Source organism: Geotrypetes seraphini, chromosome 3 (genome assembly GCF_902459505.1).
Source record: "Geotrypetes seraphini chromosome 3, aGeoSer1.1, whole genome shotgun sequence".
Taxonomy (NCBI): Eukaryota; Metazoa; Chordata; class Amphibia; order Gymnophiona; family Dermophiidae; genus Geotrypetes; species Geotrypetes seraphini.
The window spans coordinates 298,275,394-298,298,831 of record NC_047086.1 but is presented as its reverse complement, the minus strand read 5'-3'; the positions used below and the strand labels follow the sequence as shown (position 1 = coordinate 298,298,831).

The 23,438-nt window shown below is 43.3% G+C and overlaps 1 protein-coding gene across 7 annotated transcripts in view; it reads right to left on the bottom strand.

The window, feature by feature from the left end:
* Positions 1 to 23,438, bottom strand: part of FMN2 (formin 2) — a 587,410-nt gene that overhangs the window by 278,115 nt on the left and 285,857 nt on the right. For all 7 annotated transcript variants that reach the window (XM_033938052.1, XM_033938050.1, XM_033938054.1 and 4 more), the window contains exons 10-11: positions 7,660 to 7,751; positions 767 to 896 (exon numbers count right to left, since the gene is read on the bottom strand). In XM_033938052.1, the coding sequence (XP_033793943.1) occupies positions 767 to 896; positions 7,660 to 7,751 (222 nt within the window). The remainder of the gene's footprint in view (positions 1 to 766; positions 897 to 7,659; positions 7,752 to 23,438) is intronic.

The window sequence follows — 23,438 nt, the reverse complement described above, 5'->3', positions numbered from 1 at the left end:
CCAGGCTAAGTTAAATGTAAAGATTTTGATTGGGACAAAGAAAAGTACATGCATTTTATAAACCGGCAGAGGAGCAAAAATCTTTTCCCATGTTCTGCTTCAAAACTAAAGGCAAGAAACTTGTTCTTCTTTTAAAAAAACAACAGCCACAACATTTTGCATTCCATGGTGCTGCTATCTTTCAAACAGATTGAATCGATGAACACAAAAACAAATTCCATTTAAAAAATGCACACACAAAACAAACACTTTAGAGACAGAATACAGCTCAACACATTAGAATACTCAGGAACTCATGTACTAAGAGCATGAAGTAAGACTGTTTAATATACATTACTTGCCGCAGGGTGCATTACATAAAATGAATCATGAGGTATAATGATGCACCCCAACAGCATTCCTGTGTGTGTTGGCAAACCTTTAGGGCTCCTTTTATCAAGCCACGCTAGCGGTTTAACACGTGTAATAGCGCGCGTTAAACCACCGGCTGCACTAGCCGCTACCTCCTCCTCTTGAGCAGGCGGTAGTTTTTGGCCAGCGCGGGGGTTAGCGCGTTATGAAACGTCATGCAGGTTAACCCCGCTAGCGTGGCTTGATAAAAAGGAGCCCTTAATATCAAATACTGGTGGTAAGTAGGCAGAAAATTATTTTGTTTTCTTTTAATTGTGTTTGTTCTCTACACAAACATCACAAACTAATACAAAATTAAATAATACAAAAATGTCCATCTATATCAAATATCTGCTACATCCCTGCCAAAGCCTACCTCACACACTTTCTTTAGCAATTCCAATTTACGGTGGATAGAGCTAATACTTTCTGAAAATGATGACTGAAACAGGATGCAAAAGACACGCTCAGAAAAGTTTGGTACCAGGGAAAGTTCATAGAGGAACCTGTGGAAAGAAGCAAAACTAATTAACATATATAGTTCATTATTCTTTTCTCCCTCTATCTTGCTTTACTGATCAGGATGTGAATGATTTGCAAACATTTCTAGTCAGAACTCATGTATGGACTTAAGAGGTTGCCTAGAGGTTAGAGTAGTGGGTTAAGTACCAGGTTAACAAAGGTTCAAACTCCACCAGCAGGCCTTATGGCCTAAGGCAAGATACATAACCCTCTATTATCTCAGATACAACAGATTCTAAGGGAAAATACCAACTTAAAACATGAGTAAAACCGTCATGAATTACTACAAAAAAATTGTGAGTTAAATCAAAGACCTACATTCTTTGAAATACAAAAATGATTTAGAAATTAGCAATAGCAGCCTTTCAAAGGAATTTTAGTACTATCAATTAGCATGTTAAACCAACAAGTAAATGCCCTTAAAGACAAGTATAACCAGACAATTCTGCTTAAAGGGGATAATTTTATATAAGAAATTTGAGAGCCTAGAATTGTGTTTTACACCGTCAAGTAGCTGTTATAGAAGTTGCCCAAGATATTTTATAGAGAAATGTGCACAGAAAAATTAGGTCAGCTATTTATACAATATGGGGCTTCTTGTAAGCTGTACTAGCTGTTATCACAAGAAAACAGTTAATAAAGGTGCCTTAGGTGACATGAGTGATTTGCTGCATTTATCAGTGAACTCAGAATGCCGAGGTAGGTTATTGCTTTATAGAAAATGTAGAGGTAGTTATTGCATTAACACATCACAGTTTATGCACATATGTTTATTCTTACTGGCACATACTGTATACCTGCCCCTTTGTAAAAGGCATTATGATTCCATTATAAAATAGGTCATGCAAGAGTACCTCTTGTACCTTTACAGTCTAGGTGCCTGATAACACAATGGAAGGCACAGATACTCAGAAGTTTAGTTCACCATCATCCTGTTCACTACTAACAGTTCACCAAGCTGGTCAATGTGCAGGAAGTTTGCTTCAAAAACTTACTGTAGCACCTAAAAAATTTAATCTTCCTTGGCAAATGACATTGGAAAAAAAGTGTTTAATATATTATCATCCACTGCTCCTTCAAAGCTGGGTAGGAGTCCTCCAACTGTATTGCGGCCAGCAGGGGGTGGTGTTTCAATATTGTGTTTTCAAATCACTAGGGGCAGGCAGGTTCCTCAGACTCCTGTGAGCTTGCCTGTCCCTCACTATTGAAGATGTGATAGTGGAATAGTCTCCCGGTAGAGGTAGTGATGATAAAGGCCTTTTGAAATCTTGAAAGCATGGGGCAGACACGCAAAATCTCTTAGGGAGAGGACAAGATAGTGGATGCAGCGGATGGGCAAACTGGATGGGTTATTTGGCCTTTATCTGCTGTCAAGTTTATATGTTTCTATGAAACAGCATACCCCACTGACAGGACTGTGGGTAGAGGACTCCTGCTCAGCTTAGAGGGAATGCTGATGCTATCATTTGAAATAGCATTGCTTGTTGTTGTACATAACTCTTTAAAAGCTCTGTAGTGATGATCCTGCTTACTCAGCTCCTTGTCCTGAAGAGGTGCTAAGTGAGGATCTGCTAAGGGGAAGAAAAACTCCATTTTGGAATATCTTACCTGTTGGCATTCAAACTTGGGAGAAGGTGCAAGTACTTCTGCACCCACAATATGGCTGGGAAACATTGTGCCACCAAAGCTGTTGCTCAAGTTATAGACTCTGTCTCTGTGCAGACAGAAAATGTTACCCAAGCAGAGGAAGTGATTCCATGTAGAAGCTGTCTTCAGCTTGAATCCCTCATGAAGGAAGTAAAGGAACTGAGAGAGAGAAGGTGGCAAGACTGAGAAACATCCGTGAGAATGAGAGGTACTGCAATAAAATGCTTCATGCGGCATCAAAGATTTCCAGCAGTGGGGAAGAAGAGGCTGTGCTGAGGGAGGACAGCTGGACTCAAATTACAGGACCCTGCAGGATTGATTCTCCACCTGTCCTTGAACTGAAGAACCAGTATGCAGCCATGGAAGTGGAGGAGATAGGAGCATCCCAGGGAGAAGGACCAAAGCTCGAAATCTCCAAAGTTGATGGATCTGTGACCACTAGGACGCATAAGGTAGTGGTCATTGGTGATTCCCTTCTGAAGGGAGATGAATGTGTGGCTGTGTCGCAGAGCATTTTGGCTTCCTAAACCACGGGATGATCTAAGGGCTACCAAGTAAGGATGGTGTGCATCTATTCAAGAAGGGAAGAAGTATCTTCAGCAGCAGACTGGCTAACCTACTGAAGAGGCTTTAAACTAGAATCATTTGGGGCAATATGATTAAAAAAAACAACAAAAAAAAACCCAGGTGAGTGAATCACTAAATAATTCTACACAAATGGGAAAAGGATGCAATGTCTGGAAAGCAGTATATGTTAATGCTCGAAGTATGGGAAATAAGTTTCTGGATTTAGAGACTGTGATGGAAGAGGTGGAGTTGGATTTAGAGGCGATCACAGAGACTGGGATATAGTTATATCGGGCTATAATCTGTTCAGGAAAGACAGGATAGGAAGAAAAGGAGGAGAAGTGGTATTATATGTTAAACATCATATTAAATCTACACAATTGCAGGATCTGCAGGGTAAGGAAAAGGCACTGTGGGCCAATCTGGAAAGAAGGAATGGAAAATGTATTTACACTGGTTTAATTTACAGACCTCCTTCACAGACAGGAAGTGGACAGAGATTTAATAGCAGACATTCAGAATACAGCTGTAAAAGGGGACATATTACTAATAGGTGATTTTTAACATGCCAGATGTTGATTGAGGTATCCCTTTTGCAGGGTCTTCTAGAAGTAAGGAGATCCTGGATTTTCTACAAGAAGAACTGTTCCAGCAGTTGGTAATAGAACCCATGTGGGACTTGGGCCCAGATGAACTATAGTCAGCGATTGTTGCTAAACTAGTTTTGATTACGTTAGCGATGATCACAAAAAGGTTCATCGTGTGTTTTTTCCCTCGATCACCCATTTTCTTAATCTTAAAAGCAAAAAACCCTTCAATTCTCTACTCTTCTAAAATCTATTGCCCCTATCCCTCAAAAACAAAGCATTAATCTCAAGAGTGGCCCAACAGCCCAAGATCTTGCAGATTACTTTTGTAAAAAGATGTGTGATATACAGAAAAAAATTGATCATACTCCATCCAGTGATCCTATTAATATCCCTACTGACTGCCAACTACCCCTTGCCAAATGCTCTACTTTTAATCTTCCTTCATTAGCTGACATTGAGCGCCTTTTTCAAAGAATTAATCTTGTCACAAACCTGGCACTATAAGTAGGTTTGTTCCAGGGAAAGGACAAAAGCCCCTTCCTGTTAGGAGAGCAGATCAATGCAGCAACTCTCCTGTAAGCAGATCACAAACCTCAGGCCCTAGCAAGAGCGCCCAAGAGCAGGAGCCCTGGGAGGAGGGGAAACAGGAGGAGTTAATGAAGTTCTCTAAGCCTAGTGTAGCTCCTGACAAAGTGCATGCTAGGAGACAAACCCCTAACCAGTCCAGCATTCCCTTGCTCAAATTAATTGAAAAGCAACAGAAAGCTCAGCACAAGGCTGCCCTTCCCCCATGCAGAGTAGGGCGTGGCTCTCTGAGGGCTGGTCAAAAAGAGCAGAGCAAGCTGAGCAAAGGCAGTCTGGATCCAGCTCTGGAAGGAGACTTGTGGCCAGGTGCTCCCATGTTCAAACCCGCAAATGAAATAGAGATGAGAGACCTGGATGATTCCTCTCTGCCAAGCCTGCTTGATGAACTACAGACTGAGGAACCAATGGACATTACCTGGGAGCCTGAGTTTTTCCTTATGTTTTTTTTCTTCTATTTCAAACTGCATTGTGTTTGGTACTTGTGGGACTTCTGCTGGCTGTGTGTGGGTGTGAGCACTCCTAAAGCTCACTCTAGAAGAATCCTCTTGTATTTTGAAAGACTGTAAACTATGTTTTTGAATTTGGGGTTTTTTCTTTTGTAATGAAGAAAGTTTAGCTGCTGAGTGTTTTCAGTGGGAGTTGTGGGGTCTGAATTCACAAAAGATCCTGGGCTGGGATTGTGGGGCCATTCTTTGGCAGTTTTTTTGAAGTGAATTCAACAACTCCCCACCCCCACCAGCTTACCTGTTCTGGCAGGGGAAAGCCTGTTTAATCTCAGGCTACCACAGTGTGCTAGCTAAAGTAAATGGACTTGAATTACCAATTATCATTTTGCCTCTTGGTGATTAAAAACCTGTGGAAATTGTTCAGGACTTACCCTGAGAAAGGGCTGCTCAGACCTAGGCTAACCTAGTAGCTGCACCGTCTGAGCTGTGTTTTGTTTGATCCTTTTTTTCTTGATTTGGGACTTTAAAACTGTGGCTACATTATGGACTTCAAGACTGTTGTTAAATAAAGCAATCCTTTTTTTTTTTAACTCAACCTGCTTTTGTTGTTTCCTGATCTTGTGACCACCAGCAGGGCCTTTCACCTTGGAAAGGCACGCCCGGACTTAGATTTCTGCACGCTACCCGGCAGCCATTCTGACCAGCCGGTACCGGGAGTGTGACAATCTAAAGGGCTCTCGTTCAAAGTCCATTCCTCCGTTTCTTTTTTTTTAAAATTTTTAATGTTTCGGCCCTTTCATTCATTCCCTTATATTAAATAGCCTTAACTCTGGTTTATTACCTTACGCATGGGAAAACTGCCACAATTTTGCCAATAATAAATCCAGCCTTAAGGATCCCTCAAATTATCGTCCTATAGCTAACATTCCATTCCTAGCGAAACTAACTGAAAGGATAGTATTTGATCAACTTCCTATTAATCACCGCATCACTTTTAAAATTCTATTATTAGTATTCAAAACCCTTTTCACTAACGAACCCCAATTTCTCAATAAATCACTTATTCCTTATAGTACGTCGCATTCCCTTCGGTCTACTAACCAAAAACTCTTAGTGGTTCCCTCCCTGAAAATTATTGGAACTCAACGACAAGATATGTTCTCGGTGATGGCTCCACAACTTTGGAACACTTTACCTCAGCAATTGAGAGAGGAAAATAATTTGAGTCATTTTAAAAGTAATTTAAAAAGCTTTCTTTTTAAAGATGCTTTTAATCTATAAATTATGTTCAAAAATTTTATATTACCTTCTAGGTTTTCACCTCTCCCCTCCTTATGTTATTTCCATTTATGGTTCTCTCCTGCACTCTAAAAATATTGAATTGTAGTTCTTCCCTTTTTTTACCTAGTGTCTTAGTTGGTCTGTAAGTCTGTTGGTCTTAACTATTGTTTTAAAATTTTTAAACTTTATGTTAAAATAAATGTTATTTTATTTCAATGTTGTAACTCGCTTAGTAAAAATTAAATTAAGCGATTCATCAAATTAAAATAAAACTTGAAACTTTCCAATCCGGCCATGCAAATTAGCTAAAACCCTATGCAAACTAGCCAAGCAATTGATGCACACAACAAACAAAAAAAGGTCAGGGGTTTTAGCGATCCAAAAAAAAGTGACTGGTCATGATCAGTTGCTTATCTGTCTAACCATAATTCAGCCCTTACACATGCATAATATATACCCCATTAAAAAAAGAAAAGAAAGCCTTCCCCTCCCTGGTGCATTATGTGATGCATGGGGAGGGTCTAAGGCCCCGATTGGCTCAGACACCTAAGGCCCCTCCCAAAGGATGCCCTGGGGAGGGGGAAGGCCTGCCATTTTGGACTGGTGGGCCTCTGAAGCAGGTGGGACCGCATCCTTCCTGCTCCCAACTTGTGAAAATGGTACCAGGTGGGTTCGGGGGAGCATTCGGTGGCAGGAGAGAGTAGGAATCCCTCCTGCCTTTTTTTGAGGGGGGAAGAGGGAAGGGTAAGGTATGATTCGTAGGGTGGCGCCTGGAATGGGGGGGAGCATCCCTTCTGCCGATTTTCATTGGCATGGAGGGAGTTGGTCCCTGGTGCAGATTCATTGAGGAGGGCCATCATCAGTGTGTGTGTGTGGGGGGGTGACTGGAGCTTTTTTCTTCTTTTTTTTAAATGGGGCAGATATTGTGCTTGTGTAACACAGGTACAGCATCTGTGCCCATTAAAAAAAAGAAAAAGGTTTCCTGCCCCGCTGAGCTGAGTGACAGAAGGCTGCTTTGAGGCTTCCCCTGCCAGCCCTGTACATGTATGAGAGTCACTCTCACAGCAATCAATCGGACAGGAAAGATGGGGATTACAATGAACTTCCATGTGAATCATTTGCATGCAAAATTTTTAATGCATTAATAGCTCTTTTAAAATCGACCAAAAATCAGATCGAAGCAGACTCACGTGGTCTTACCGATCCTGTACAGTGCATCTGGCCCTTTGTGCTTACAAATGGGGAAATGATCCTTAGTACTTACAAATGATCATCTGGCATCCATTGATCACCACATGGTGTGGTTTAATATTAAGACAGGTGCTAATTCAGTGGGCTCCTTGTGACCATGGGCAAGTGACCAACCCTCTTATGCCCCAAGTACAAAAAATTTAGATTGGGAGCCAACTATGGACAAATCAGTGCTAAGGTGCTCATTTCTTTTCCCACTCTAAATCCACTCCTGTTAACAGGCACTTTTATGCTCCTAAAATTAAGAGTTTAGTAAAATGTTCCATAAAAATTTAAGCTTTTATGCTCAGAGAGAGGCCAGTTTTTGAGCAGAACTCTCAAAGTCAGGAGTACAAATCCTTTGAATATTGAGATCTACAGTTTTAGAAAGACATGCTTACTGTTCAGGTTTATCCAGAGGCTTGGCAGTTTTTTTCTCCATGGAAGTCTTCACATGCTTTTCAATCTTATCCAATTCATCTGACTGTGCTCTCTACAATACAAAATTAAAAGCAAAATACCATTTACTCAGCTGCATGCTACAAATGTTATTGGGGTTTTTTTCTGAAATAATTTGATCCATAATAATCAAAGCATATATATATACAGTGGTGCCTCACACAACGAACTTAATTCGTTCCAGGAGCAAGTTTGTTATGCGAAAAGTTTGTTATGTGAAACGTGTTTTCCCATAACAATACATGTTAAAAAAAATTATTCGTTCTGCAGCATAAAATATGCTAAGATGACATAAAAAAAGATAAATTTGTCAAAATGGTGAAAATGGTGGTCTTGCTGAGGCCAAACTCTTTGACGAGGTCACACTGTTTTACCCCACATTCACTCCTAATTATTTCCCGTTTCATTTCAACAGAAATCACCTTCCTGCTTTTTTTAGAAGCCATGATATATAAAAAATATTGAGTTTATCTTAAAAGGACGACTGTATACAGTGAGAGAGGGCAGAGTCTCAGCGGCAAAAACTGGGACTTAACTTTTCTTTTTTTTTTTTTTCTAGCATCGGGGAAGCGGCGAGAGTAGCTCCGCCCCCCCCCAACGCATCAGCAGTAGGCGCCGGGCCTCTCCATAAAAGGAGGCGAGCCGATGGTCCGCCACTGCACAGGGAGCCAGGCGAAGGGCTTTGAGAGAGGGCAGTTAAGCGCAGTGACTAACGACTGCCTGCAGTGCCTGTGCGGAAGGATGCAATACATCGGCAGCTCGGGCGACTTCGTTGTGTGAAACGAAGTTCGTTGTATGAATCAAGACATGAAGTTCGTTGTGTGCAGCGTTCGCTGTGCGAGGCGTTCGTTATGCGAGGCACCACTGTATATATATATATATATATATATATATATATAATTTTTTTTTTACAAAAGAATAGAACCCTTGGTGGTCAATACATTAAGGTCAGCAATGTTCCTAGGCTTAAACCTGGGGGCACCATAGCATGGCCTTGTTACCTCTTGTTTGCGGAGGAAGGAGATGAGAGGCAAGGTAGAGGAAAAGAAATGGTGGGGCTGCAAAGGTTGAAGCAAGGAGATATGTCAGAGGATGAAGGAAGACAAAGAAGTCATTTAGGGATGGTTATGAACAGGAGTATAGCAGGAAGATTAATGGGTCATGGGATAAGAAGAATGTTCCAATCCACTTTGGTTTGATAATTTTGAAGGAGTGGGGGAACTTGAGGGAGAGACTTGAATAAAAGACTTGAATAAAAGTTGTGATAGGGAACCCAGGAAATATGAGGACCCATTGACCCGCCCACCCTCCCTCTCTGTGGTATATGGTGCCCAGTACATACAGTTGGCAAATCATCTGCAAAAGGAGCCAAAGCTCAAAATCAAGGCCATTGGAAATCAGAGAACACCAGCAATCTCATTAAACATTCAAGGAACATGCTTTGCTTTCAAAGAAATGTTGAGACAAACTGCACAAAACTGCCATTCAAAACCTCATTCAAATATGTATATACCGCTGCTTGCCTACTTATTGCCTCCACCACCATACCACAATCAAATAAATAGCCTCTCACTCCGTTTTAAAGGCAACCCACACTGGAAGTAGTTCCAAAACAACATTCTTATACCAATCTCAATAAATCCAAGAAAACAGGTTACTGTTGTGTGTAGCATCTCCTGGAAAATAAACTCCAAAATCCTATCCCCATGAAGCATCCAAATACAACTTTAAATCCCAAGAGGATACTGCTTAAAGTTGTACTAACCTAATGCCATTAAAATTCCTATGGGAAAAAGCCTATAACTATAAATATTTAACCCTGAAAGAAATCATGAGAAAATGATGTTTCTAACTAAGTAATTCCCAAAGTGAGATGAGTTTCTATCTGAATGAAGGCCCTAACTCATTGAAATAATGCGACAAGCAAAACTTTAAAAAAATAAAATAAATAAAAATGAGGGACTTTACTTATTCCAATGCCAACCTCTTGGCAGAACAGGCCACATCAATATCCGAGAACAATTTCTGAACTCGCACAAGGCAATCTGGACTCGATTTGACCAGATTCCCATTTAGTGCACAACAAAAGTCAACACTGCAATAGGTCATTCAGCCTTTTCTGCTGCTAATAGAACCCCCAATTCATAAATGTACAACAAAAACTTCAACTAGATTCCCAAAATAAAAGCCAACCAAATAATATACAATCATGCAGTTAACACAATACCATCTCATCTACCCAATACAGAGGAAAATGTCTCAAAACATGGGCAAGTAGCAGAAGAAAGGAAATCAAAAGCACAATGGGCCCAAAGAACTTATTTATTGGCTCGATATACCACTTACACCATTAAACAGTGTACATAAAGTAAATTAAATCATGAAAATGAAAGGAAATTCAATGAATAAAAGGAAAGAATCAGCATACATTTATTCAAGTCCATATATACAAAATAAATAGAAAAGTTAACCTTTCATTTGACTTCAGCCTACCCATCTGCTAATATAACCCTCCCCCCTTCCGCTCACCCTCCCCCCTCCTCAAGCCACATGAGAAAGAGAGTGTAACCAGACTTTTTGAAAGAGGTACCCACTGAATCTTAATGTTTGTAGTCATGTAACAGAGTTCTTCTCAATGGGAACTCTCTCAGGAAAAAGAATCTGGCCAACATAAAAATAAGTTTCATTCATGCAATTAAGAGAAAGGATGAAACAGAGTTAACTTTAAATTAGAATACTCAAATCCAAAAATGCAAAGTATTTATTACATTGTATGAAACAAATTCAAATTTTAATGTACATAAAATAATTATTGTTCTTAATATTAATTATGTAGATTGAGAACTTTGTGGAATTTATCTAAAAATTTTGTTTTCTCAACAGAAGGAAAACATTAGCATACCATTCACCAAAACGTGACAAGTAACTTTCTATGATCATCCTAACTAAATACATATAATAAAACTTCAGTAAGAAATTTTTGTACAATTTGATTCTCTCTGCAAATGTTTTGCCTTATAGGTGTTTCTTCTGAAGGTCACAGGACTACTGTACACTTCAATCAATCAAGTAAGTATGCAGCACATTCTTGAATATATCTTCTTTCTTCCCCTTTCTTGTGTTGGGTACCAGTACTTTTCAAGTTTCAAGTTTATTTAAGTTTTGATATACCGCTTTTATAGTCAAATCAGTTTCCAATTAATACAAAGTTTTTAAAAGTTTTAAAAAATAAAATAAAGGGAACAAATTCACAATTACCATACAGACATAATATGATACACATGAGCAAATGGGAGGATGCATTGCATAAAATAAAAGAAAGGGGAGGTAAAAAACAAAAAGTACAAAAGGAATCATTAATGTAAGGCCTGATGTCTGAAATTTTGGATTAAAAAATGAAGAATAAATCTCAAAAGCATCTCTGAAAAGAAATGTTTTAAGATTAGATTTAAAATTATTGAGATTCTTTTCTTGTCTCAAGGTCAGAGGTAAAGTATTCCACAGTGTGGGAGCGGTTACAGAAAAGATTGCTTTCCGTGTTGTATCATAAAACAATTGGCGGACTGAAAGGACTACTAAAAGGTATTGTTAAGAAGAACGTAGAGTCCTTAATGGGTCATATGGGATTAACATCCTATCTATAAAGGATGGAATGTGATTAGATTGAATTTTAAAAGTAAGAAGTAGTATTTTGAAAGTAATCCTATGTGAAATGGGTAGCCAGTGAACTTTTCTGAAGAATGGTGTTACATGGTCAAATTTTTTAGCATTAAAATTGATTTTTATAGCAGTGTTCTAGATGACCTGTAATCTACTGATCTCCTTTTCAGTGATGCTCTGATAGTGAATTACAATAATCTAAAGTTGAAATTACTAAAGAATGGATAAGAATATTAATTGAATTCGGGTTAAGTAGTGATTTGAGAGATCTGATCATTTTTAGTTTGAAAAAACATTTTTGTACCAGAGCTGATCTGAGATTTAAAAGATAACGTGTTGTCCAGGATCACTCCTAGAATTTTGATATTTGGTACAAATTTGATTGGGATTGAAGAAATGCATATTGGGGAGACAAGAGTGATATTGTTCATGGGAAAAAAAGCATACATTTGGTTTTTTGTATATTAAGAGAAAGAAGATTTTGATAGAGCCAGTCAGAAACAAGATTTAGGGCTCCTTTTATGAAGCCGCGTTAGCGGTTTAGTGCATGTAATAGCGCGTGCTAATTTGCCAGCCGCTACTGCCTCCTCTTGAGCAAGTGGTAGTTTTTCAGCTAGCGTGGGGGTTAGTGCGTGATAAAGTCATGGTGCGATAAAGCCGCTAACACGGCTTCATAAAAGGAGCCCTTAATTTTTTATTAATATTTTGGATTTCGGTATGATCATTGTTCTGGACTGGGTGGATTAGTTGAATGTCATCTGCATAGGCATAAACTGTGAATCCTACAGATTGGGTGACAGTTAATAATGGTGCAAGATACAAGTTACCGTATTTTCTCGCATATATAGCGCGCGTTATACGTGGTTTTTATGTACCGCGCATACCCTCGCACGTTATACGCGTGAGCGCGTTGTACAAAATTTTTTTTACATAGTTCCTCCCCCCTCCGACATCCGATTCACCCCCCCCCCCGCAGGACCACTCGCACCCCCACCCGAAGGACCGCTCGCACGCACCCCCACCCCGAAGGACCACTCGCACGCACTCCCACCCGCACCCCCACAGCCTTCCGACCCCCCCCCCAATCATGTAGAAGCTCCTACCAGTGTCCTGCTGCTTCCTCTTGGCGGTCCCGACACGATCGGGGCAAGAGGGAGCTCAAGCCCTCTTGCCCCAGCCAACCGCGGCACACCCGACACGATCGGGGCAAGAGGGAGCTCAAGCCCTCTTGCCCCCCCGACTCCCCGACACGATCGGGGCAAAAGGGAGCCCAAGCCCTCTTGCCCCGCCGATTCCCCAACTCACCGACAATATCGGGCCAGGAGGGAGCCCAAGTCCTCCTGGCCCTGGCGACCCCCCCCCCCGGCTAGTTGTTTGGGCCAGGAGGGAGCCCAAACCCTCCTGGCCACGGCGACCCCCTACCCCCACCCCGCACTACATTACGGGCAGGAGGGATCCCAGGCCCTCCTGCCCTCGACGCAAACCCCCCTCCCCCAATGATCACCCCCCCAAGAACCTCCGACCGCCCCCCCAGCCGACCCGCGACCCCCCTGGCCGACCCCCACGACACCCCCACCCCCCTTCCCCGTACCTTTGTGTAGTTGGCCGGACAGACGGGAGTCAAACTCGCTGTCCGGCAGGCAGCCAATGATGGAATGAGGCCGGATTGGCCCATCCGTCCCAAAGCTCGGCCTACTGGTGGGGCCTAAGGCGCCTGGGCCAATCAGAATAGGCCCGGGAGCCTTAGGTCCCACCTGGGGGCGGGGCCTGAGGCACATGGGCCCAACCCGACCATGTGCCCAAGGCCCCGCCCCCAGGAGGGACCTAAGGCTCCCGGGCCTATTCTGATTGGCCCAGGCGATTTAGGCCCCACCAGTAGGCGGAGCTTTGGGACGGATGGGCCAATCCGGTCTCATTCCGTCGTTGGCTGCCTGCCGGACAGGCGGGTTTGGCTCCCGTCTGTCCGGCCAACTACACAAAGGTACGGGGAAGGGGGGTGGGGGTGTCGGGGTCGGCCAGGGGGGTCGCGGGTCGGCTGGGGGGGGTGGTCGGAGGTTCTTGGGGGGCGGTCGTTGGGAAGGGGGTTTGCGTCGAGGGCAGGAGGGCCTGGGATCCCTCCTGCCCGTAATGTAGTGCGGGGTGGGGGTAGGGGGTCGCGTGGCCAGGAGGGTTTGGGCTCCCTCCTGGCCCGAACAACTAGCGGGGGGGGGGGTCGCCAGGGCCAGGAGGACTTGGGCTCCCTCCTGGCCCGATATTGTCGGGGAGGTGGGGAGTGGGCGGGGCTAGAGGGCTTGGGCTCCCTTTTGCCCCGATCGTGTCGGGGAGTCGGGGGGGGGCAAGAGGGCTTGAGCTCCCTCTTGCCCCGATCGTGTCGGGGGTGCCGCGGTTGGCTGGGGCAAGAGGGCTTGAGCTCCCTCTTGCCCCGATCGTGTCAGGGAGTCGGGGGGGGGCAAGAGGGCTTGAGCTCCCTCTTGCCCCGATCGTGTCGGGGGTGCTGCGGTTGGCTGGGGCAAGAGGGCTTGAGCTCCTTCTTACCCCGATCATGTCGGGGGTGCCTCGGTTGGCTGGGGCAAGAGGGCTTGAGCTCCCTCTTGCCCCGATCGTGTCGGGGAGTCAGGACCGCCAAGAGGAAGCAGCAGGACACCGGTAGGAGCTTCTACATGATGGGGGGGGGGTCGGGAGCCTGTGGGGGTGCGGGTGGGAGTGTGTGCGAGCGGTCCTTCGGGGTGCGGGTGCGTGCGAGCGGTCCTTCGCGGTGGGGGTGTGAGCGGTCCTGCGGGGGGGGGTGAATCGTACGTCGGGGGGGCATCAGGCTTTCAGGGTGGGGACAGGACTTCAAGGGGGAGAGGAGGGGCGGGCGAAAGGAGAGTCAGGGTGGCCAGAGGAGAGTCGGGGCGGGCGAAAGGAGAGTCGGGCAGCAACGGGAGAGTCGGGCAGCATGCGCGGTATACGGGTGTGCGCGGTATATAAAAAATTCTGTACATAGATTTGTGTTTTTCACACGCTATACCCGTGTGCACGTTTTACACGGGTGCGCGTTATCTACGTGAAAATACGGTAAATAACATAGGTGAGAGAATGGACCCTTATGGTACCCCTGAATGTTGGGTATACGGCTGTGAAGGAGAGTTTTGGAAATGGACTTGATATTGTCTATCGGAAAGGTAAGAGTTGAACCATTTGAGAGCGACTCCGGAGATTACTAATGGTTCAAGACGATTTAAGAGAAGTGTATGGTCAATTGTGTCGAAGGCTGACTTTAAATCAAGTGAAATCAGGAGAACCGATTTTCTTTGATCCAAATAATTTCCGACTGCTGTGACTAAGCCCAAGAGAGATAGCTCAGTTGAGTAATAGATGACACCTATTAATCTATCTTAAACAATTCAAAAAGACAAAACCCTATTCCTAATAGGTATTAATTGATTTACAGTCTTTGGTTAGCAGTAACAAAATCTGTACTATAGCTACCCCCCCCCAAAAAAAAAAAAAAAAAAAAAAGTAATCCCTAAGCTAAATCCTCCCATAAAACACAGAAAACTTAGGAAAATGCAAAACATATGTTTTCTAAAGTTAATATCACACTAACCAATGTTAATCAGGTCCACTTTAAACTTAGCAAACATTAGATCTTTAGTCTACTAAATTCTCCAATATTTAGTATTGAATCTACTGAAGTGACATAACTTTGTCAGCCATACAGTATCAAATAGAACATAATGCTTGGTTACAGTTGAGCAGTTAAGAATATGTATTAAATGCTCAAACAGGCAAAATATCTAATTCAGGAAAAACACCAGATAAATGGTTTTAGAATTTTTCCTCAAGAACTTTTGAAAGAACTCCTGATACCCTTCACTCAAGATTCCTTTCACTCAAGTTTCCTTTAAAGCAAAATTAATATAATGTAGTTTAATAATGTCCACCTTTTATAAGGAAATGTAGGCTCAGAAAAGAAAAAAACACCAATAAAATATAACCTCTGCCAAAAGATAAATACTCTTTTAAAATTCATCAATAAACACCTTCTGTTTAACATCTCAAAACTTCATATATACACTACTTAGTTTAAGTGCTATTGATTCGTACTCAAGTCCTAGTAACTCGATGAATTACAGATCTTAAAAGAGATTGGTTTTGTGCTAGTCCAGTAAGTTCCTCCAGCGTCAACCCCATGGTTGTTTTTAACATATCCAGCCATCTGATTGCAGATCACCCTCTTCATGTTTGGGAAGATTGAAGTAACCAAGTGATGTCCTTCTCCAATGAGCTTTCTCTTCTGACATTTGGACCAAAATAAGACAGTTGTAACTTAATCATTTGGGTTTTGAGTTGACATAGCAGGTTTCATCTCTTCCAGAATCAATTTGTTAGTTTTTCTGGCAGTCTACGGCATGCATAAAATCCTTCTCCAGCAGCAAAGCTCAAATGAATCCATCTTATTTCTATAGTGTCCAGCTTTTTCATCCGTAATTGACCACTGAGAAAATTAGTGTGTAGACAAGTCTGATCTTCATTTTGAGTGTCATTTCCTTGCCTTTGAATACTTTGTCTTGAGCGACCAAGTACTATTCTATGGAGTATTTCTTCCCTGCTAGTTGCATCTTTGTTTACAAAAGGGCCCAGAAGATTGAAATCCTTTACAAATTCTATTATATCGCCTTCAAGCTCAAAATTGTTATCATTTTCCGTGTTCATGATCTTTATCTTATATATGTTCAGTTCTAATCCTATGTTATGACTTTCAGCTTTGACTTTTCTCATTAGATACAGCATGTCTTTTTTGCTGCTGGTTGCACAGGTTGTTTATATTTTGGCCACAGACTTTGAAACCAACAGTTTCTTCCAAATTTGCTTTTCTGAAGATGGCTTCGCTGTAAAGGTTGAACAGGTAAGTTGACAAGATGCATCTTTGCCCGATAACCCGTTTTATTGAAAACTAATCAGTGTTGCCATATTCTGTTCTCACTGCAGCTTCTTTACTTTCATAAAGACTTTTTATCAATTGAGTTATGTTATTCCCAACTCAGACACCAGAAAAGTTATCCAACTTTCAAATACTCACAGTAATAAAACTGAAACTTTTAAAACTGAGAACAAAATCTCCTCACTACTGCCAAAATGTCACCCAAAACCTCCCAAGATGCTATTGGTTGAGAATTCCTCTGAGTAAAACCTGACTGCTACATTACAGTAAGGCTAACTCTGAGAGGGTGATGGGTGTTTGTGCACACATTATTTCACTCCAGATAAACCTGGGGCTTTATTGTTATATGCAGTGGCATGCTTAGGGTATGTGACACCTGGGGCCCATCATTTTTTGACACCCCCCATCATTTTTTTTTGACACCTTCCCGCCCTTGGTACGCCACTGCTATGGTTCTTCTCTTCAATATAAGCTTCTATAAAACAGAGAAACATCTGGTGCTAGAAAAAGGCTAAGAAGCTGGCGGGAGTGGCAAAAGCACCCTTTAAGGAACACCCTCCCGATCTGGCTCTATCCTGCAACCTTCATGACACCACTGGACAGTGTTCTCAGCCATTGATTGACCTTGCCTGGGCGCTGCGACCCCAGGTGCCAAAACGCTGATTGCTTTTGTTCTCTTCGCAGTCCAAAGCGATCAGCGTTCCAACTCATGGGTCACAGTGCCCAGGCAAGGTCAACCAAAAGCTGAGAATGCTGTCTGGTGGCATCACGAAGGGGGAGGGATAGAGCCAGATTGAGAGGGTGTTCCTTAAAGGACACTTGTCGCTCCTGCCAGCTTCTTAGCCTTTTTCTTGGCCACGGGGTTGGACAGGCAGCCACGTTAAAGTGCAGGTCCCAAGAAGTTCCGGACCCAGTCGGCTGTGCACCCCCCTAGGGCGTGCATCCGGGGCGGCCCGCCCCGCCCTTGGTACACCACTGGTTATATGAAAACACTAAACTCAAAGTTTACTAGAGGTAAAAAGTAAATTTTTGAATGGTTATCAATCATATTCTTCCCTTCCTTATTAATTTAATTTAGTTAACACAGTAAGAACTCATCCATCTACAAAGTATTTAATACTTGAAAGAGCTGACTTGTCTTTCCTATCATGCATACTTTTTCCCCCCTTAAGGTCAGTCAAGAAGCATTAGAGCAGGAAGAACCTAGTTAATTCCAGTTGCTGAACCCACATCGTATAATCAGAAGCTTAACTATTTCAAGATGAGCCTGTTTGAAATGGAAGTATCTTCAAGGATTTCAATAACAAATCTAATAGTTTGCAAAACATAGTAAAATTTCACACCCCAAAATTTATAAGCACTACCTAATGATGAGCCTTGACTTAACATATGACCAATTCATCTTTAATAATAGCAAAGAAAAAAAAACAACCCTCCTCTTTAAACAAAGATCAAGATCAGAGTGTAAAATCAAACTGTCTAATGACTTAACTAGTTCATGGTTAATTTATTTTTACAGTTAGCCGTTTCAAAGATAGATTATTAATATATTTTGAACAATTAAAACAAAAGCTTCCACCTTTCCAAGCTTGTTTCAACTCCTTTCATAGTTAGACAGGTCTTTCTCAAAATGATTATATGTTATGAGTGGTCTACAGAACATGTATACTTTGCAAAGAGATCTCATACAGATGTGTGTAGGAAATGCATTTCGGTGGTGGTGGTCCTTTTTTTAAAATATTTATTGTATGTTTAAATTGTTTTAATATGAACTAACAGCATTTAGGGGTACAACAGTCATAACATACAAAGCAGCCTAATGTACATTAGCAGCCAGTTCTGTAAGCAATGTCTGGCAGAGGTTAGGAACTAATGGACCAACTATTTAACTTGGCACCTCAAGTAAGGCACCTTGATGTCTTCATGCCGAGAGCCAGATCTAGAGTAGCTTCTTGGTGCCAAGATTGTTTCACAGTACTAGTGCAACTCTACTTTTAGGCTTAACCACTTATGCAAGATCTAGATGTACCTTAACAGTGCAACATGTATCCTTCTCATCCACTGCTAATTTCGGACTTCACTCAATGTAGCATCAAAAAGCCTACCTGGCTAGGGTTGTAGAATTGCTCACTTTGAATTTGAGATGTTAGTAAGTTACTCATTGTTCACTAGAAGAATGACACTACTGATGTGGTTTGACCATTGTTTCCTAGAATTTGCTATCTATAATCCTGACATTCCAAAGCTCCCACCATTATCCTATATAAACTCGCGCATGCGCACTTCTATTTGCGTGTTCCGTGCGCTGTAGGTCTGTGGCCGAAGGAGTGCGCATGCGCGCGAATACGTCACCACCCGATCGCCTCCACAAGCCAGACCGCGGCCAGACGACGATCTCCGTTCCTCCTGCCGCCGCCGATCTCCGTTCCTCCTTTGCCGCCCACCCCCTTCTCTTCCTGCGGGCCCTCATGGCGATTCCAGCAGCATGTGCATCAGTCTTCACACGCTGCTTCGGGCCCTTCTACTGCCCTGATTTGCTCTGCCGCGTCTCTGATGATGTCATCAGGGACGTGCCTGAGTAAATCAGGGCAGTAGAAGGACCCGAAGCAGCGTGTGGAGACTGATGCACACACTGCTGTAATCACCACGTTTGTAGTCCGGACCGCGGGAAGGGAAAGGGGGGGGGTAGAGGAAACGCTAATGCTGCTGCACAGGGAACGCAGCCAGATGGACCGCGGGAAGGGAAAGGGGGTGGGGGGAAGGAGGGCTTCGAGGGAGCCGGCTGTCGGCGGAGGGCATAAGCGGGCCCAGGACGAACTTGCTCCAGCTCTACAATCCTGTCCCTTAAACTCCCTGGCCGCCTAAGTTATTTTAATTTGAAATCTGCTGCCGTCGCCGCGACTCCTCTCTCATCTTCCAACATAATATAAGTGCAGCTCATGAGAGGAGCTGCGGCGCCGGCTTTGAAAACGGCTCCCTTAGTTCTTTGCTGGATTTTTTTTTTTAAGTTTAAAGCTGCCGCCGTGGCTCCTCTCACGATTCCAGCCTGTGTCAGAGAAGGCTTCCGACGCAGGCGGGATCGTGAGAGGAGCCGCGTCGGCATCTTTAAACTTAAAACAAAATCCAGCAAAGAACTAAGGGAGTCATTTTATGTGCATGCTGCTACGAAGGAACAGGTGAGGGGGAGGGAAATGCTGATGCACAGGGAGCAGGCAGGCATGGTAGGGGGAGAGGGAAAGGGGCTGCTTTGGGGGTAGGGGTGTGCTGGGGGCACACAGCAATCATGGGCAGGGGATCACAGAGCAGGCAGGCATGGCTCAACAAGGAGAGAGGGAAAGGGGGCTGCTTTGGGGTGAGGGGTTTGCTGGGCCAGACAGCAATCATAGGGGGCAAACAGAAGGGGGCCACGGAGCAGGCAGGCATAGAACAAAAGGGGGCAGGGGCATTGGGAAACGGGGCTGCTTTGGGAGGGAAGGGTGTGCTGGGGGCACACACCAATCATGGCGGGGAGGAGAAGGGGGCCACAGAGAGATAGGCAGGCATGGCGCAATGGAGAAATACAGGCAGGCAGGGCGCAAGGCAGGGACACAGACAGAAAAAATGACAGACAGACAGCATCCAAGCACAGAGAGAGAAAGGAAAAAAAAACAGTTGTCTACTCTAGCACCCGTTGGACAGGGGGAGAACGAAAGAGATGCTGATGGACAGGGGGGTTGAAGAAAAAGGAACGGAGGACCAATGTTGGACAGGGGAAGAAGGAAAGAGGTGCTGCTGGACAGGGGGGAGGTAAAACAAAGGGAGAAGGGCTGCTGTTGCATAAGGAGAGCAGTTAAGGGGTGGTGGTGGACACAGGGGAGGTAAAAGGAAGGGAAAATGGACAGGGGGAGCAGGCATGGGGTGGTGATGGACAGCCAAGGAAAAAGAAAGGCAGAATGAAAAAAGCGGCTAAAGAGAGATAAAGAAATAAAGACAGACACACATACATATGTTCTAGCACCCGTTAATGTAACGGGCTTAAAGACTAGTGAAGGTATAAAAGAATATCAAGGGATCTGACTGATGCTGATCAATTATGAGTTAAAATGGTGAAGGGTATTGATAGTCACGATGCTGTGAAGGATATCACTGTTTTATGGAACTCTAATAGGGAGTAATTTGGATAGTACTGCTCCCTTAAGAGAACCAGCTGTAGAAAAGTGGAAATCTTGCCCCAATTTGCTAATTTTTACCAGAAAATCAAAAATTACATTGAGTGACAGCAAAGGGACAGTGGTTACTACCAAAAGAAGAGTTGAGAAACAGTCAAGGAGTCCAATTAAGTGTGGTTACAGTTTATTTTGACCCACTGATGCTGTTCTTCCATATTTAGGAAGCAAATTGTTGATATTTCAATCAAGCAAAAAAGCATGCACAGATGTGGCTAATAGTGCTGCCTGATTCAGGAAAAAAAAATTTTGATTCGATTCAATTCAGCCTATTAAATTGGTTTTTTGATTTGATTCAATTTTCCTGCCTAATTGGATGTTTTGTTTTGTTTTCAAACATCCTGGTAGGTTTATTTTATAGCTTCTCCTAACCACACAGGCGCTGTGGTGTAAACAAAATAAAGAAACAAAAAGGACTTTTCCTCTCTTTGTTAAATCCTAGCTCACGTTTGCGGTCTAACACCAGCTCTGGCAGGATACATGTTTCAAATCTGACATATTATAATCACAAAACAGAAAATAAAATTATTTTTTCTACCTTTTGTTGTCTGGTCATTATCAAATCATGTTGGTCCTAGACTCTGGTTGTCTTCTGATAACTCGTTTGCCAGGATCTCCTGCCCATTTGTTGTTTTCTTCTTTCTCTGTGCTAACCATCCATCTTCCATCTCTGTCCTCACCTTCTGTTTCCCTTCCCTTCCTCAGAGGTCTGGCATCTTTACTTTATTTCATCTCCATCCCCGCAGCTGCAGCGATTGACCTCACCATCCCTAGGCCCAGATCCACCATCTCTCCTTTTCTCAACTACCCTTTTATCCAGCATCTCTCCCTCCTTTTCCTACCACTCCAGGGTCTACCAGCTCTCCCTTTCTCTTCCCAACTACCCTCTATCTAGTATTTCTATCCCCCACCCCACATCATTCCTTGAATCCAACTTCTCTCCCTTTCTGTTCCTTCCCTCCCTAAATCCCATTGTCCACCATCTCTCTCCCTCTTCTCTGTTTTCAGACCCATTATTTCTTTCCCCCTCCCCCAATCCAGTATATGCATGTCTTTTTGAACCATCCCTCCCTTCTAAATTTCAAACCAGTTGTCTTGAGCCTGATCCATATTGGCAGGAAAAGCCTTCTGGTTTTATTACCAAATAGCAGCAGAAGAAGCAGGAAGATCGAGCATCAGCAGCTTCAGACGCTAGCCAGCAAAAACCTTTACCAGCTCATAATCTCATCCTGCAGCCTTAACTCCTATAACAAGGATTTCTATAATCTTCCACTATCAGGTCTTTAGACTTCAAATTCAGACGTTCCCTAGCTATACTTGGTATTTAAAGAAAAATGGATGCTTTACAAATGACGTGTTTAGTCATGTACAACTTGCAGGAACTTAAACTACCCCTGCCCCACCCAGATACAGAACAGGAAAAATGCTTTAAAAAAATCAGATTCAAACCTTTTGATAGTAAGACCACATAAGACCCTTATGGAAGGCATGATATAGTTATACACAAATACCTCTCTGGTCTTCTGGCTAGAAAGGGAAGAAAAGGGCAGGCATTAAACCAATTCAGAAAAGAGGGGGGAATAAAAGCCCAGATTCCAATTACTAGCAAAAGTTCCTTGAGGAGGAATTAGCGAGCAACCACAGCTCTTGCACTGTTAAGCTCAACAATGCACAATTGTTTGCAAGAGGTAATCAAAAAAGAACTCCGGGTGGCAGATGCTCAGTGTACCGCAAATAGGTTGAGGAACAGGAGAAGATCCCATCTTTCACGTCCAGCAGGGGGAAGCCCCGACTCTTCTCCGACGGTTTTTTTCCCCCGGGAACTACTAGTATTGCTTACTGTAGTGCAGCTGGCCGAGGGGGTGGCAAAAGCAGAAGACAGAGAGCAACGGAGACATGGCAGCAAAGCTAAAAAAGGGAGGCTTTAGGAAACTGCTGCAATTGCTCTTGCACCAGCGGCCCAGGCTTATGCTCCGCAGAGCATCCTACTGGCTCAAACCGCTGCCCATCAGAGGCATCCCCAGCTGGAGCTCCACCTGGGACATGCATGCTTATATGCCCAAATCCATGGCTTTCCCTTTTGGGGCACCCTAGCCAGGGAGCGCCTACGCTGGATGAAGCAATCGTGCAAGACTGCGATCTCAGCCGAGGCAGGGTGAACTGGTTTCTTAGAGGGCAGTTAAACGTGGCAGGAAAGTCACTTCTTTTGTGAAGTGGTGCGAGCTTTTAAGAGATACTACTACTATTGACAGATTTTTATCCTGATCTGATCGTGTATTTCTTCTGCACGAATGCATTCACCAGAAAACGAAACCCAGCTCTTTGCAGACCTTGAAGTTGGTAGCTGAATCGGCGAGGCCGATTTTTGTAAAAACGAATCAATTCGAATCGATTCACCTGAAGTGAATCGGTGAATCGATTTGAATCGGAAATTGGGCAGCACTAATGGCTAACATGAACATGTTACAGATATTCTCCCGGAAATAAGTCGGCCTATTGCAATTCTATTTTTGTCTATAATGTAACTTATTAATATTAAAATGAACTCGTAAGGTATCATTTTATTGATAAACGGATGCTGTTGGGACTTATAAAGGGATCAGCTATTAGGTGAGGTCCTAATGAGAAAAAATACATAGGGGTAATCACAACAGATGACTTATGTTGCCAAGCACTTACAGTAGGCAAGGAAGTGGAATATGCCTGTAGAATATATTCAACTTATATTCCATCAGAGCAACCATATTCACATTACCCCTTCTCTTCAAGTCGCTTCATTTGCTCCCCATCCATTTCTGGATACAAACTCCTTTTACTTGCTTAAAAATGCATTCAGTCTGCAGCCCCTCACTTATCTCCCTTTATGCTCCCCCATGTGAACTCCGTTCATCAGATAAGTCCCTCTTATTTGTATCTTTCTCCTCCACTG